This window comes from Anneissia japonica, unplaced genomic scaffold, assembly GCF_011630105.1.
Source record: "Anneissia japonica isolate Jap-2015-1 unplaced genomic scaffold, ASM1163010v1 scaffold284975_len822289_cov185, whole genome shotgun sequence".
In the NCBI taxonomy this organism is placed as follows: Eukaryota; Metazoa; Echinodermata; class Crinoidea; order Comatulida; family Comatulidae; genus Anneissia; species Anneissia japonica.
In genome coordinates this window covers 801,611-814,178 of record NW_022699685.1, presented here as the reverse complement: position 1 = coordinate 814,178, position 12,568 = coordinate 801,611, and the positions used below count along the sequence as shown (strand labels likewise).

General features: G+C 34.2%; 1 protein-coding gene across 1 annotated transcript; it reads left to right on the top strand.

Moving 5' to 3' along the window:
* Nucleotides 1-2,404: 2,404 nt before the first annotated feature.
* Nucleotides 2,405-8,145, top strand: LOC117103094 (L-xylulose reductase-like). Its single transcript, XM_033243594.1, has 6 exons — nt 2,405-2,575; nt 3,200-3,240; nt 5,976-6,042; nt 6,357-6,393; nt 6,683-6,737; nt 7,198-8,145. The coding sequence occupies exons 1-6, from the start codon at nt 2,506-2,508 to the stop codon at nt 7,351-7,353; spliced, it is 426 nt and encodes a 141-aa protein (XP_033099485.1). The 5' UTR covers nt 2,405-2,505; the 3' UTR covers nt 7,354-8,145.
* Nucleotides 8,146-12,568: the final 4,423 nt, after the last annotated feature.

Sequence of the window (12,568 nt, the reverse complement as noted above, 5' to 3'; positions counted from 1 at the left end):
GTCACGCATCGGTGATTTTGAACTCAGCCAAGATTTGACCAATCAAAATAAACCTAGATGTAAACAGAAAATAAAATGCGCGAATTACGAATACGAATATTTCGCGCGAATACTTACGCTAGCGTTCATTAATCGCCCAGTCTGGAAATCTCGCTAGTTACGCCATGGATTAACGTACGCCTGGCGTTAGATACGCCTGGCGTATCTCACAGGTCTGAACGTAGCCTCTGATGTCCCGAAATGTGCGTCCTTCTGTTGAATTGCCTTGATTAAAGCATATTTTAGCATATAAAACTTTTCAATCAGCACCGCGCGCGCTTTCTGAGGGTCAAAGTACGGCGGATCACCAAACTCGTCCTCAGTGACGAGTTCAAATCTATTATATGCTTAAAATTATGCCTATTTTTAATCAGTTATAGCTCCTTAGGATGAAGGGTGACCCCCAATTTTTATTACATATTTTGAAGGCACATGAGTTGTAAATATGCTTTTATGGAACATTATGGCTGATCGGACATTGTGACGTCATCATATTGCCATCTGAATTTTTTTTAAACTGAATTTTATCTATGACGTCATTTTTGAAAATACGCATTTGAGTGTATCTCGCTTATCTTTGATCGATCGTCTCCCACCTTTGAGTATGTTATAGCTGAGACAATCCTCTTTCATATATGTGACATTTTCTTACACTTTTATGACGTCATCATGGTCAAAATTAACGTTTTTTCAGACCCCCCTCATCTTTCTTTCCTCAAAACATTAAAGACCTCATAATCATCTTAACTATTCGTCATTTCTGAATCATATTTAATGGGCATACACTTCAGGTCAAGGTAGAATGTCAGGTACCTCAATTTTCCTTTAAGCACACGTCTTAACGTGCGCGTACGTCAACATTTATAGAGTATGCTTAAAATTGTGCCTATTTTTAATCAGTTATATTTCCTTACGATGAGTGGTAACCCCAATTTTTCTTACATATTCTGAAAGCACATAAATTGTATATATGATTTTATAGATCATTATCGCTGATCGGATGTCATCATAACATGGGAATATTATTGTCATCTGAATTTAAAAGAAATGAATTTTCTTTTGTAATACGTCTTTATTTTAAAACTAATTTGAACGTATCTCGCTTATTCTTGTTAGATTATCTCAATCCTGTGAGTATGTTATAGCTGAGACAATTCGATTTCGGAAGTGTCCCTTTATTTTTCATTTTGATAACGTGATCATGGTCAAAAAATGAATTTTTGGAGCCCTTTTATCTCTCTTTCTTAAAAGATGTTAAAAGTAATACAAGAGGGCGGCAGACTGTATTTCGATCTATCAGACTGATACGTTATATGAAGGGAAAATTCGTGTGGCATTGCCAACCAACAGGCGGTTTTAAAAACACTTGACAATGTTTAATTTCGTGTGCCATTACCGTAAACGCACACATTGTGACGTGCGCGTGCGTTAAAATTTGAAAATTCTCAATATCACTTTTCAGATAATTTAAAGAACGTTTCAGGTCATTTTCAGGTTTCCAAACCTTCCCATAACTAACGCGCCGGACGTTCATTTCCACTCGCACAGCACGTAATGAAGCTAGAAAATACGTTTTGTTACATATTTTGTTTGGGTTCCTGACACTGTGTTCATATCAGGAGTCAACTCTTCGTGCCATTTGTGCCGGGTGTCAAGACGTGTGCGTACGAATGTGTAAATCTTTTAAAATTCGAAAAAATTACGGTACTCTTTAAAAAAAACAAAAACTAATTAAAGCATATTTTAACATATAAAACTTTGCAATCAGCACCGCGCGCGCTTTCTGAGGGTCAACGTAACGAGTTTAAATCTAGTTTTTTATTATTTCAATACATAACGTTAATTTGCACTGAAATTTTGAAAAATAGTGTCAAAACGCTGTTTTGACATTTGAAACTGTTTTGCTGACTTACGTTCCAATAGATGTTTAAAGTTTAGTTAATTCACTGTGAAGGTCTGTTGTTTCATAGGTCTAATTCAATGTTAAAAGTAATGTATACGGTAGTCAGATAACTTACAATACAACGTTATGTGTCGCTTAAGTCAACACATTGGTTACTGTAGGTTAAAATAGGTGCTAAAATGGAGTTCCATAAATAAACTTTTACATCATTGTTGACCCCGCCTTACAAAACGTGACACCTTGAAATGAGAAATCTAGTAGCTTACTACTAATATTATTTAGTGGACCTAGTACATATCATTAGTATCATTATGTTATCGTTATACTACAGTATTACACCATTTGGTTTGTTATAAACCTACTACAGTTGTTGATACTATTATTTTAGATATTATTATTTTGATATTGCTCTTATATAATTATGGCGGTTGAATACTATTATTTTAGATATTATTATTTTGATATTGCTCTTATATAATTATGGCGGTTGATAGGTGAACAACGCCGGAGTTGGAAGTTTTAAGGAGATAGCTGAGACCACATTAGAGGACTACGATCTTATCATGTCAACCAATCTCAGATCGGCATTTTTTGCATCACAGGCAGCCTTACCGTTTCTCAAAGAATCAAAAGGTATAACACTAAAAACACTAATCTAACATTGCACTTTCCAATGGCGGCGCTACGAGGTGGGGGAATGCAAGGGGTAATTTACCTCCAGATGATTTTCTTCCCTTCCCCACTTCCCAGTTTCCCCCTCCCCACAGTTTTGCCGGAAAAAAATAATATTGCAAGATTGGCCAACAAAATTAATTGCTCCGATCAGTCTGTCTGTCACTCAAAGCCATTGTCCCCTTAAAAACAATGCATTCAACAAACTTTTTATATTTGTAATAAAGTAAAAATAACTAGCACATTAGAAGCGTTCCCGGTAAAATTTTACCTTGTCACTCACATCCTACCCCCACACGATTTCAGACGCTGGTGCCGCCATTGGCAGATTCATTACTTTACTACATAGGCAACATTACAATTTTGAATGGAATTTGCATGAGATGAAGAAAAGGTGGTAAAAGCCAAAACAGATAATTTCATTTGATATGTTAGTTGTATTTATTTATTTATTTTTGTTTTATTTGCTCAAAATTTGTACAGCAACGAAAGCTGCCAATTACAGAATTGAGTTGAAGCAATAAACAATGTAAATGTATATTTTATTCAAAACGGAGTTACAAAATACAGGATTTTATCTAACAGGTAATGTTGTCAACGTGTCATCCTGTGTAAGCTTAACACCTGTAAGTATTTTTCTATTTTTTTCTAGACAACAAATGATGTGGTTGAGGTTCAGTAGCCATTGAACGTGTCTGACCTAATCGCCGTAACAGTACTTAGCCTGTCACATAGACGATTAGACCGTAAAGTCAGGCATTTATAAATGGAAAGTTGGACAATGAAAATAAACTTTTATATACTGCAATAGCCATATGAAAAACACTGAAACAATAAGCGAGATAAAGCAATAAATAATAGCTATAAATAAGCTGTAATAATAAGAGATATTAAAATTGAGCACTCTCCACATAACTTAGAACTCTGAGCTGCACACAGAAAATACCCACTAGAGTGGAATGGCAGGGGCGCCGCAAGCTATAGCCATAATATCGGTGCTGGTTCGAACGGCACGCTATGGTTCTGGTGGTAGAACAAGTCTTCCCGGATAAAGACTATAAACCGTGGCCCAGTGTATACAATGGCTCGTCACTGCACTATAAAGAACCCAGAGGGGACAGAACTAGGGGGTGCTGTGTTATGGAGAGTAATGTGTGACCGGAAATGGTCTGCAGTCAGTTGGTAGTTACCATGCGCCAGTGATGTTGGAGTATATAGTACAGCAATATGAAACTTAGACTTGCCACAATTCTCTTATTTTTATTATTTTTCTCATTCTGGACAGCGCCACCAACGAGAAAGTTAATTTATTAGAGACAGACGGAATAAGCGACTTGTAAAACACTGAAATCAGGCACCAGGATGCCAAAAGAATGACGTAATCTTATATTCCGTATTTGGATAAATGGGCGGACCGAAATAAACTATTTTAACCAATGTTCATATTTTTGGAGCCACGAAACTGAGTCACTCGCGTCGACTAGTTAGGCATGACTAAATTTAAATAGTCCTCCCTAATAAAACGGGCCTAAAATATTTAGAATAGACCCTAGTAAGACTAATTTTTGCAATGGCGAAAACAAGATTAGACTAGATGGCATACCATACAAATACAACAAAACTTTAACTTTCCAGGAGGATGGCTCAGGCCTCGTCTGGAGTCAGGAGTAGTAGTAGGCCTAACCTAGACTAGTAGAGGCTTGGCTTATTTTTAGGTTCTTACTTACAGGAGCCTACCTTTTTAACAATATTCTACCCTAAAGGCCTAAATCTGTGTAGCAGCTAGCGGTAAGCAAGGTTTCTAAGTATAGCCGGTTATCAGTCCATGTCATTCTCAGCAGGCCAGAACTATATACTAACTGTTTTAATTCAAGTATAGGTAGCCAAAAGGGAGCTGGTAAGCTTGTTCTAGTCGAGCCAATTAAATTAGGTTTGGCGTGCACTAAGTGCAATAAAGAGTAAGTAACCTAAAATTAGGGCTTGGAACCCAGGCTATATGAAACTATTATGTATGCCTAATGAATGAATAAAGTTCAGAGTTTGTCGGGTAGTGAAATGATTATTTCACATTTTAAGTGCTCCCTAAATTCATAAGTGTAAGCTAAATTACGGTGATTAATTTAATTAGCGAAGATATGGAGACAATTATTTCGAATCGCTCTTTACAAGAGTGGATGCAAATGCTTTGTGAAAATGAGTACGCCGCGGTACTCATTTTCACAAATAAATACACATAACTGGTTAGCTAACAATTATGCCAATGTTACATGAACACTTGGGAAGGAAGATGCAATCACGTTATTACCTAGCAAACGTCTGTACTGTATGGGGGAGGGGCTGCTGATGTACTGTGTAGCGGGGGACGATGAGGCATAAGACTAGGTCTAGGCCTAACTAAGACAGTGGAATTATATGTGATAGAGAGTACACTTTCGGAAGAAATAAGTTAAAATAAAAAAATAAAAAATAACTAAGAATAATTCATTTGCAGAGGTACCTTGTTTAAGTATTATACAATGCTAACAATGCGGCTCTTGTAGCCCTGGCTTGGGCAAGGCATCCATGTGCAAAGCAGTGGTGTTTGNNNGCAGTGGTGTTTGTTTATCCATGAAAAAAGCACGCCGGGAAAGTTTGCCTTACCAGGAAAAGGTGACGTATCTAGCTTATGACGTATGCATGCTAACTAATGTGAGTGTGACGTCACCAAAAATGAATATTATAACCAAAATATTAATAACTACAAAGTTTCTGGGCGTAAATTCCCTTAATACGAATGAAGGGTTGCACAATCTCCTTGCCATACAAATTACAGCTCCCACTGACGTCTCAGTCAAATTACAGCTCCTACTGACGTCTCAGTCGAGAAATACGGGTAGCTGAAGTTTTTCTCGCAAATCTGACTACGAAACCATATCCAAATTTCACGTTCCACTTTTGACCCTGAGTTGTGCTTCGCACTCGCCGCTGAGGGCGGCGTTCCGGGAAGCCTGCGTCCAGTATGTACATCCTTCGAGACAAGGGGGATACCCCGGTGTACTGAAACAGACAGCCCCTGTGGTGAACGACGACAGTTTAAATAGGCATTCTGTTGCTACCGAAATAATTATGTATCACAGAATTATTACTGACAAACTATACTGTGTAAATAGTTATTTCTGTAGCAACCGAATGCCCGTTTAAAGACATATATAACAATGTCCCAAATGGTGCCCCGTACCATTGGCATTCAACGTTTCTTTTAAACAGTATACCAATTCCTGAAAGAATATGTTCCGCATTCATTCATTACAAATTGAAATTTAAACGTATGTATATGAACAGCAAACGATTTTCATGATTATTAATGTATATTTCTTTTTAGAATAAATATTGCGCTTACACAATATCAAAAGCTGGTATGGACCAACTGACTATGAACACAGCAAAAGGTAATAAAACAAAAAATTTCTAATGGAATATCCTAATCTGCACAAAGCATGTTGTGTTAGGCAAACGCCTAAATATGAAGTAATGATTAATAACTACAGTAGAATCTCTATTATTGAGCAAAAAAGTGTCCCCTTAATAAGGGTGTCCCCATAGAGTTAAAAGATATACTTTCGCTCATTTCGTGGCTGAAAAATGTTCCTGTAAATAGGGGTGTCAAAAAGAAGGGGTTTACGTTGTTGTATTATAATATTATAATGTGTTGAATCAAAATCCATATTGTTATATCTCTCTTTTTAAATTCCGATTTTGACAGCTTTTGCCGAATATGGAATTAGAGTAAACTCTGTACAGTAAGAGCATTATTTTATTTTCACTATAATTGTCGTACAACTTTTAAAGGTTAAAGGTTATTCATTTATATTGCCTCTATTAGGCCTACGAAGGAATGAAATAATATTTAATGTTGTTTTAATTATTAATAAACAATCTGGTATTCGGATTAAATTTGTAGTCTTCTGATTGGTTTTGTTTTTTATTTACTGTATTGATCTTCATGAATTATTTTATATTCAGAGTTTGTTTTAAGCATATTAAAATACAATTTAAGAAACCCAAATATTTCTACTTTAATATTTGCAGCCCTGGTGTTGTAGTCACCAAACTATTTGATCCTGCTTGTTTTAGTCATGATCAGGTAAATATAAGCATTATATCCAGTTGTATGCCAGTCTGTGGTAAGGGGTGGGTTGTTGCAGGAGAATGGATTAAAAGTTGTTGTATGCCGAATGAATTAAACATAGTGTGAAATGACATTATTTTTTTCTCTTACATGGTATTGAGATTATGTTGTATCATGTACCATTCATTTAGATAAATAGTCTACCTGTTTCACTTTTAACAATGTTCTACATCACTTTAACAAGCTGTACTACTAGTTTTTAATAATGCAGGTAATACAGTGATCAGTAGGTTTTCACGCAACGACTAATTAAAGTAAATTCAAATATGTTTTCTCCTATTTCAATTTGAAAATAGGAAATGTTGGTGAACTAAAGGAGAAGCGTCAGTACTGACATTTTAACGGATACATTTCTCTTTACGCTGCTTTACATTCATGAGTGTTATTTCAATTGGTATTTTTTTTTCTTTTGCAGGTGGTGGATTTTGCAAAAGAGCTGCACGTACTTCAAAAACGACCAATTAAATTTGACGAACTTGCAGCAGCAGTTGCATTTCTAGCCTCCGAACATGCAGCTATGATTACCGGTTGCATTATGCCGATAGATGGCGGTTACCATCTGGTAAACTAGCTGTCTTGTGATGGGATTATATTACTGAAATTAACACAATCTAATCGAAGACAACAAAAGGCCTAGAATGTTTGACATGTATCCAAATTCAACATAAAGTAGTACTACTGTAGTTGGCTGCCAGTCAAGAAGAGAATCAATGTCAAAATATTGCTTCTTCCTTTCACAGATAGGAATTTTGAGTCTTTGTGGTGCCATTTTGACATGGCTTTTAAAAATAATTTTATGTCGTGTGAAGCACATAGAAGATTTTAGCATATTACACTATATAAGAGATCAATTTAATATTACTATTAATATTAATTCGACTGAAATTGGTGTTGGTTGATTTGGGGTGTAGGTATGTTTACAGTAAAATATATCTAATAATAATAATAAATAATAATAATAATAATAATAATAATAATAATAATAATAATAATAATAATAATAATAATAATAATAATATCTAATAATAAATTACAAAGTACAATAAATATTAAATTGATAGGTGTGTAGCTTTAATTTACAAATCAGGATAACATTTTTTTAGCATAGGCCTAATTAATACCATTTTCTTTCCTTTTTTTAATTGTTTGTATGTCGATCAAGCGAAAACTTAATTACTGTACTCTAATTTCTTCTGTTCTTACTTTCAATAATAATGCACTCAACCAGGGAACAGTGAAGACTCAACTATGATTGGATAGTGACATGATTTTTAAACTTTTTTTTTGTGAACGTAATGCATGTCACTACATTTGAAGTTATAATCACCATTTCATCATGGATTTGATAGTAAAACTACTTTGGATTAGGAGTTAATTCTCATCATTATCTGTTGATTTGACCGTATATCTCCATGGTTCATCGCACACACAGTGGTTACCACATTTGTGTACTCATTAAAACACTCTCATCTCATGATTACCAGATCTAACATTTTAATCTGATGACAATATCTACTGTAATAACACTTTGATATGATTATTTGATCTAAAATTCTAATCTCATATTTGATCAAACATTATGATGTCATGAATTCATCATCATCATCATCATCACCACCACTACAACCACCACCACCATCATCATCATCATCATCATCATCATCATCATTATCATCATCATCATCATCCTCATCATCATCGTGTTCGTCCATCATCATTATCGTCAACGTCATTATTATTATTATTATTATTATTATTATTATTATTATTATTATTATTATTATTCACTTGCATATAGAGCCGCTTTGATATAGCCCTAGTGACGTTTTTTTTTTTACAATTATACGTCACTTGATTTAGAATATTTTCCGAAATAAACATTAACTATAACTCATGTATGTTTAGTAAATATTAAATTTAAAAAAAATGTTTTTACATCATTCTTACTAAATGCGTATTGAGTAGTAAAATTTTACAACTGAGTAACATAGTATAAATCAGTTTCAAGGTATAGTCACTGTGTTACAGTGTGTGATGAAGTGTAGTTATTTTGTGATGCAGATTGATAAGTCGTGATCAGCTCCATCATTCAGGCTTAGCAGGTGCTTAAACTAAATACATATGTGCTCCCACGTTTCCATATAATGGTTCATCTAATTCATTCATTGTTGATTCTATTGTAAGATTCTCCATACCCAAATCCATCAAAGGTTATATAGAGTTCAGTCAACATTTCCATGTGATCAATATGCTAGATTGTATCTATGGATTAATTTGAATCCTGCGGCCTATAATGATAACCATTATTAATAAAAATCGTCATTGGTACCAGTACCGCCCACATTGAGAGATGTCACAATCAAATAGGCATGATAATTGCTTTGATTTTTATCTGTCGATGAAAATGATGAATTTCGCATTAGAAAAAAAGAAAAACGATGTGCCCGTGTGTGATTCTGTTCTGCAAAGAAACGGGTACAAGAGGCAAAGATATACAATTGTAGAGTTCACCACATGATAACAACGGTTACTTTGATACGTTTTTGAATCGTATTGCAGATCACGTACTCATGTGTTTTACCGTAAATCCTTCTTTTTACAAGATTTTTAACTGGTCGTTTAATTCGCTCTAATGGCACGCCATAGACGTGCGTAGGTACAATGTACCGCTATTTAAACGTACAGCTGCGTGCTAGATTTAAACCTTTCATCAAAACAAGAAATCGAGTCTGAAAATAACGTTAACTATGGTCCATAAAAAATCCATTAATTAAGAAAGAATAATTGGGGGTCCGCCAAGTCAAAAGGGTCCGCAGAAGGTCCGCGTTACCAATTTTTCATGATACCATTATTTTTCTTGTCTTGCAACAGTGCGATAAACATCTTACTGCTAGTCATCCTTGTCAATAATAAAATACCTTCGACATATGCATGACTTCGTTCACTGTAAGTTGTTTTATTATGTTAATTCCAATATTTAATTGGTGATCTGATAGAATATTTTATGTTTTTTTTTTATGTACGCTTTATGTAAAAATGTTTAGTATAGGAGAGCCACTTGATAGTCGCAATCCTCAGAAACTTGTTTGCATGTTTGCTCTTGTATTGCTTCTGGATATTGATTTTCTCTTCTTTTTTTTTTTTTTAGGAGGAATCTCGAAATTTTACAAAATTAAAAATAAATGGGTAATAAGTGAATATTACATTCTTTTTGTGTCTTATATATTTCTGACCATCTAAAAGTACCACAACCCCAGCCATGGTGGGGTTGAGGTAGTGTCTACCCATTATCTGTAAAATTTATTTCTACCCCCCCCCACCCCCTCAGGATCCGCCACTGTTAAATGCGTACTTCTTATGTGGCGAATCATATCTTCTATCCATAATCTTATTGGTGGAATATCAACCATGAATAGCTCTAAATTTTACAAAATTTCAAATGAATTGGGATAAAGGAAAACTAATTTCATTTTTTTTTTTCTGACAGTGCCATTTCCGGCCATCAGAAGTGCTATAGACATAACACATTTCGTGCCTAAACCCAACCGTTCCACGATCCGCCACTGTTTCATGTTCGCGTGGCGAATCATCTTCTATCGATAATCTTATCTTTGGGATATGGACAATGACTAATACTGAGGCATAGGGGTCCGTGAAGCCAATTCGTAGTGCCACTATCCAAGGTAAATCAACATAAACCCATGCTGTGTGCATTGGCTGTACGCTTGTTTATGAGCATGCGCAGTTCAAACTACGAATTGGCTATTACCTCCATGGTCACAGGGTCAGAGTAGGCCTAATGCAGGTGTCTCCATGTGGATATTGATTCATTCCTCTTTATAAGTCACAGTTAAGGGAATCTAAAAAGCGGAAAAGAGAGAGAGAAAAAAGGGAAAAGAATGAGGCAAAGAAAAGCAAAGGACAAGTTAAGGAAAAGTAAAATAATATAGTAAAGAAAGGAAAGAATAGAAAGGAACTTAAGAAAGGAAAGGAAAGGCAAATAAACATATGAATTGTCCTAAGAAAGGAAAAGAAAGGGAATAATTATATGAAAGAAAGATAAAGAAAGAAAAGATAAAACAGAAATAAGAAAGAAAAAGGAAAGAAAAGAACGAAACATAAGAAAGAAAAGGAAAGGATTTCAAGGACCCCTATGATAGGGTAGAAGAAAAAATAGAAATAAAGAATGAAAGAAAAGAAAAGAAAGAACTACAACGAGAATGAAAAAATAGAAAGAAAGAATGAAAGGAAAGAAAAGAAAGAACTACAACGAGAAGAAAGAAAACGAAAGAAAAGAAAAGAAAAGTAAATACAAGGGGAAAAAAGGAATGAAAAGAACGAATCATAAGAAAGAAAATGAAAGGATACTCAAGGGCACCTATGAAAAGGTATAAGAATGAAATGGAAAGAATGAGAAGAAGGAATTATAAGAAAGGAATTAATTATATGGAAGGAAGGATAAAGAAAGAAAGATAAGAACAGAAAATATAAGAAAGAAAAAGGAAAGAAAAGAATGAAACATAAGAAAGAAAAGGAAAGGATATTCAAGAACACCAACGAAAGGTGTGAGAAAAACAGAATGAAAGAAAAGTAAAGAAAGAACTAAAACCAAAAGAAAGAAAATGAAAGAAAAGAAAAGTAAATATGAGAAAGAAAAAGGAATGAAAAGCACGAATTATAAGAAAGAAAAAGAAAGGTTATTCAAAGCAACCTAAGAAATGGTAAAAAGAAAGAAAAGGACAAGAAAGAATCAGGATATGAAAGAAACGATAAGATAAAATAAAATGAGATATGTATGAATAAGCATAAGAAATGAAAAGGAAAGAAAAGAAATAAAGAAAATACAAGAAAAAATCAAGGTTACATAGGAAACAAAGAAAAAGAAGAAAGATAAGGAAATATTACAAAGGTAATTTAAGCTAAAGAAGCAATGCATAAGGAGGAATTAGAAAGAAAGGGGAAAGGAAAGAAAAGGTAATTAAAAGGAAAAGGGAGACTAAAGAAAGAAAAGGTAGGTAAATAGGAATCACGGAAAGTTAAGGAAGCATAGAATGAAAGTAAAAGAGAAGATAAGGCGGTTAGCTAATACTAAAATAGAAAACAAAAACAAGGAACGTGAAAGTGAAATATAGGGTCAGCTAACATATTTTTTCCCTCTAGGGTCCTTCTTTTGTTTTGTACTGTTGAAGCTTGTCAACTACTGTGGTAGTCAATGACAGCCACTTGTTCTGTTGATTCAGAACGGTTAAGAACTTTATTATTATTATTTTAAAATGCTTCCCAAAAGTATTATATCTAGATAGGCTTCAGATTAAATTTCCATTAAACTTCCAGAAAGCAATTTGGTGATCTCGATTTACCAGACCTACATGTATTTATCTTATACAAGTATTATTTAATGATTCATTTCCACGAATGAGCAGAATCATTATGCTATAATAATATGTCACCAAATCTCGCCCAAGTCGTTTTTGTGTTGGCATTTCCTGTGCTAATAAGATAACTTTTATTGACCAACATTGTTTTCTTTTTGACAAAATGAAACACTTATAACATAAAAACACATTAAAGATATAAAAGACACTTACAATCACATCAATTTTAAAATCGATATTACATTTTTAATAAAATGACAATTAAAATTGGTAATTACTTAAAATAACTGTGAAACTGAGAGATAGGTGATATAAATTGGTACGATTAAAATAAGAATTTAAGATTACAGACCGAGATGCATGGTGTTAAGTGTGTTAAAATAGAGAAAGGGCCTAGGTAGTAATATATTA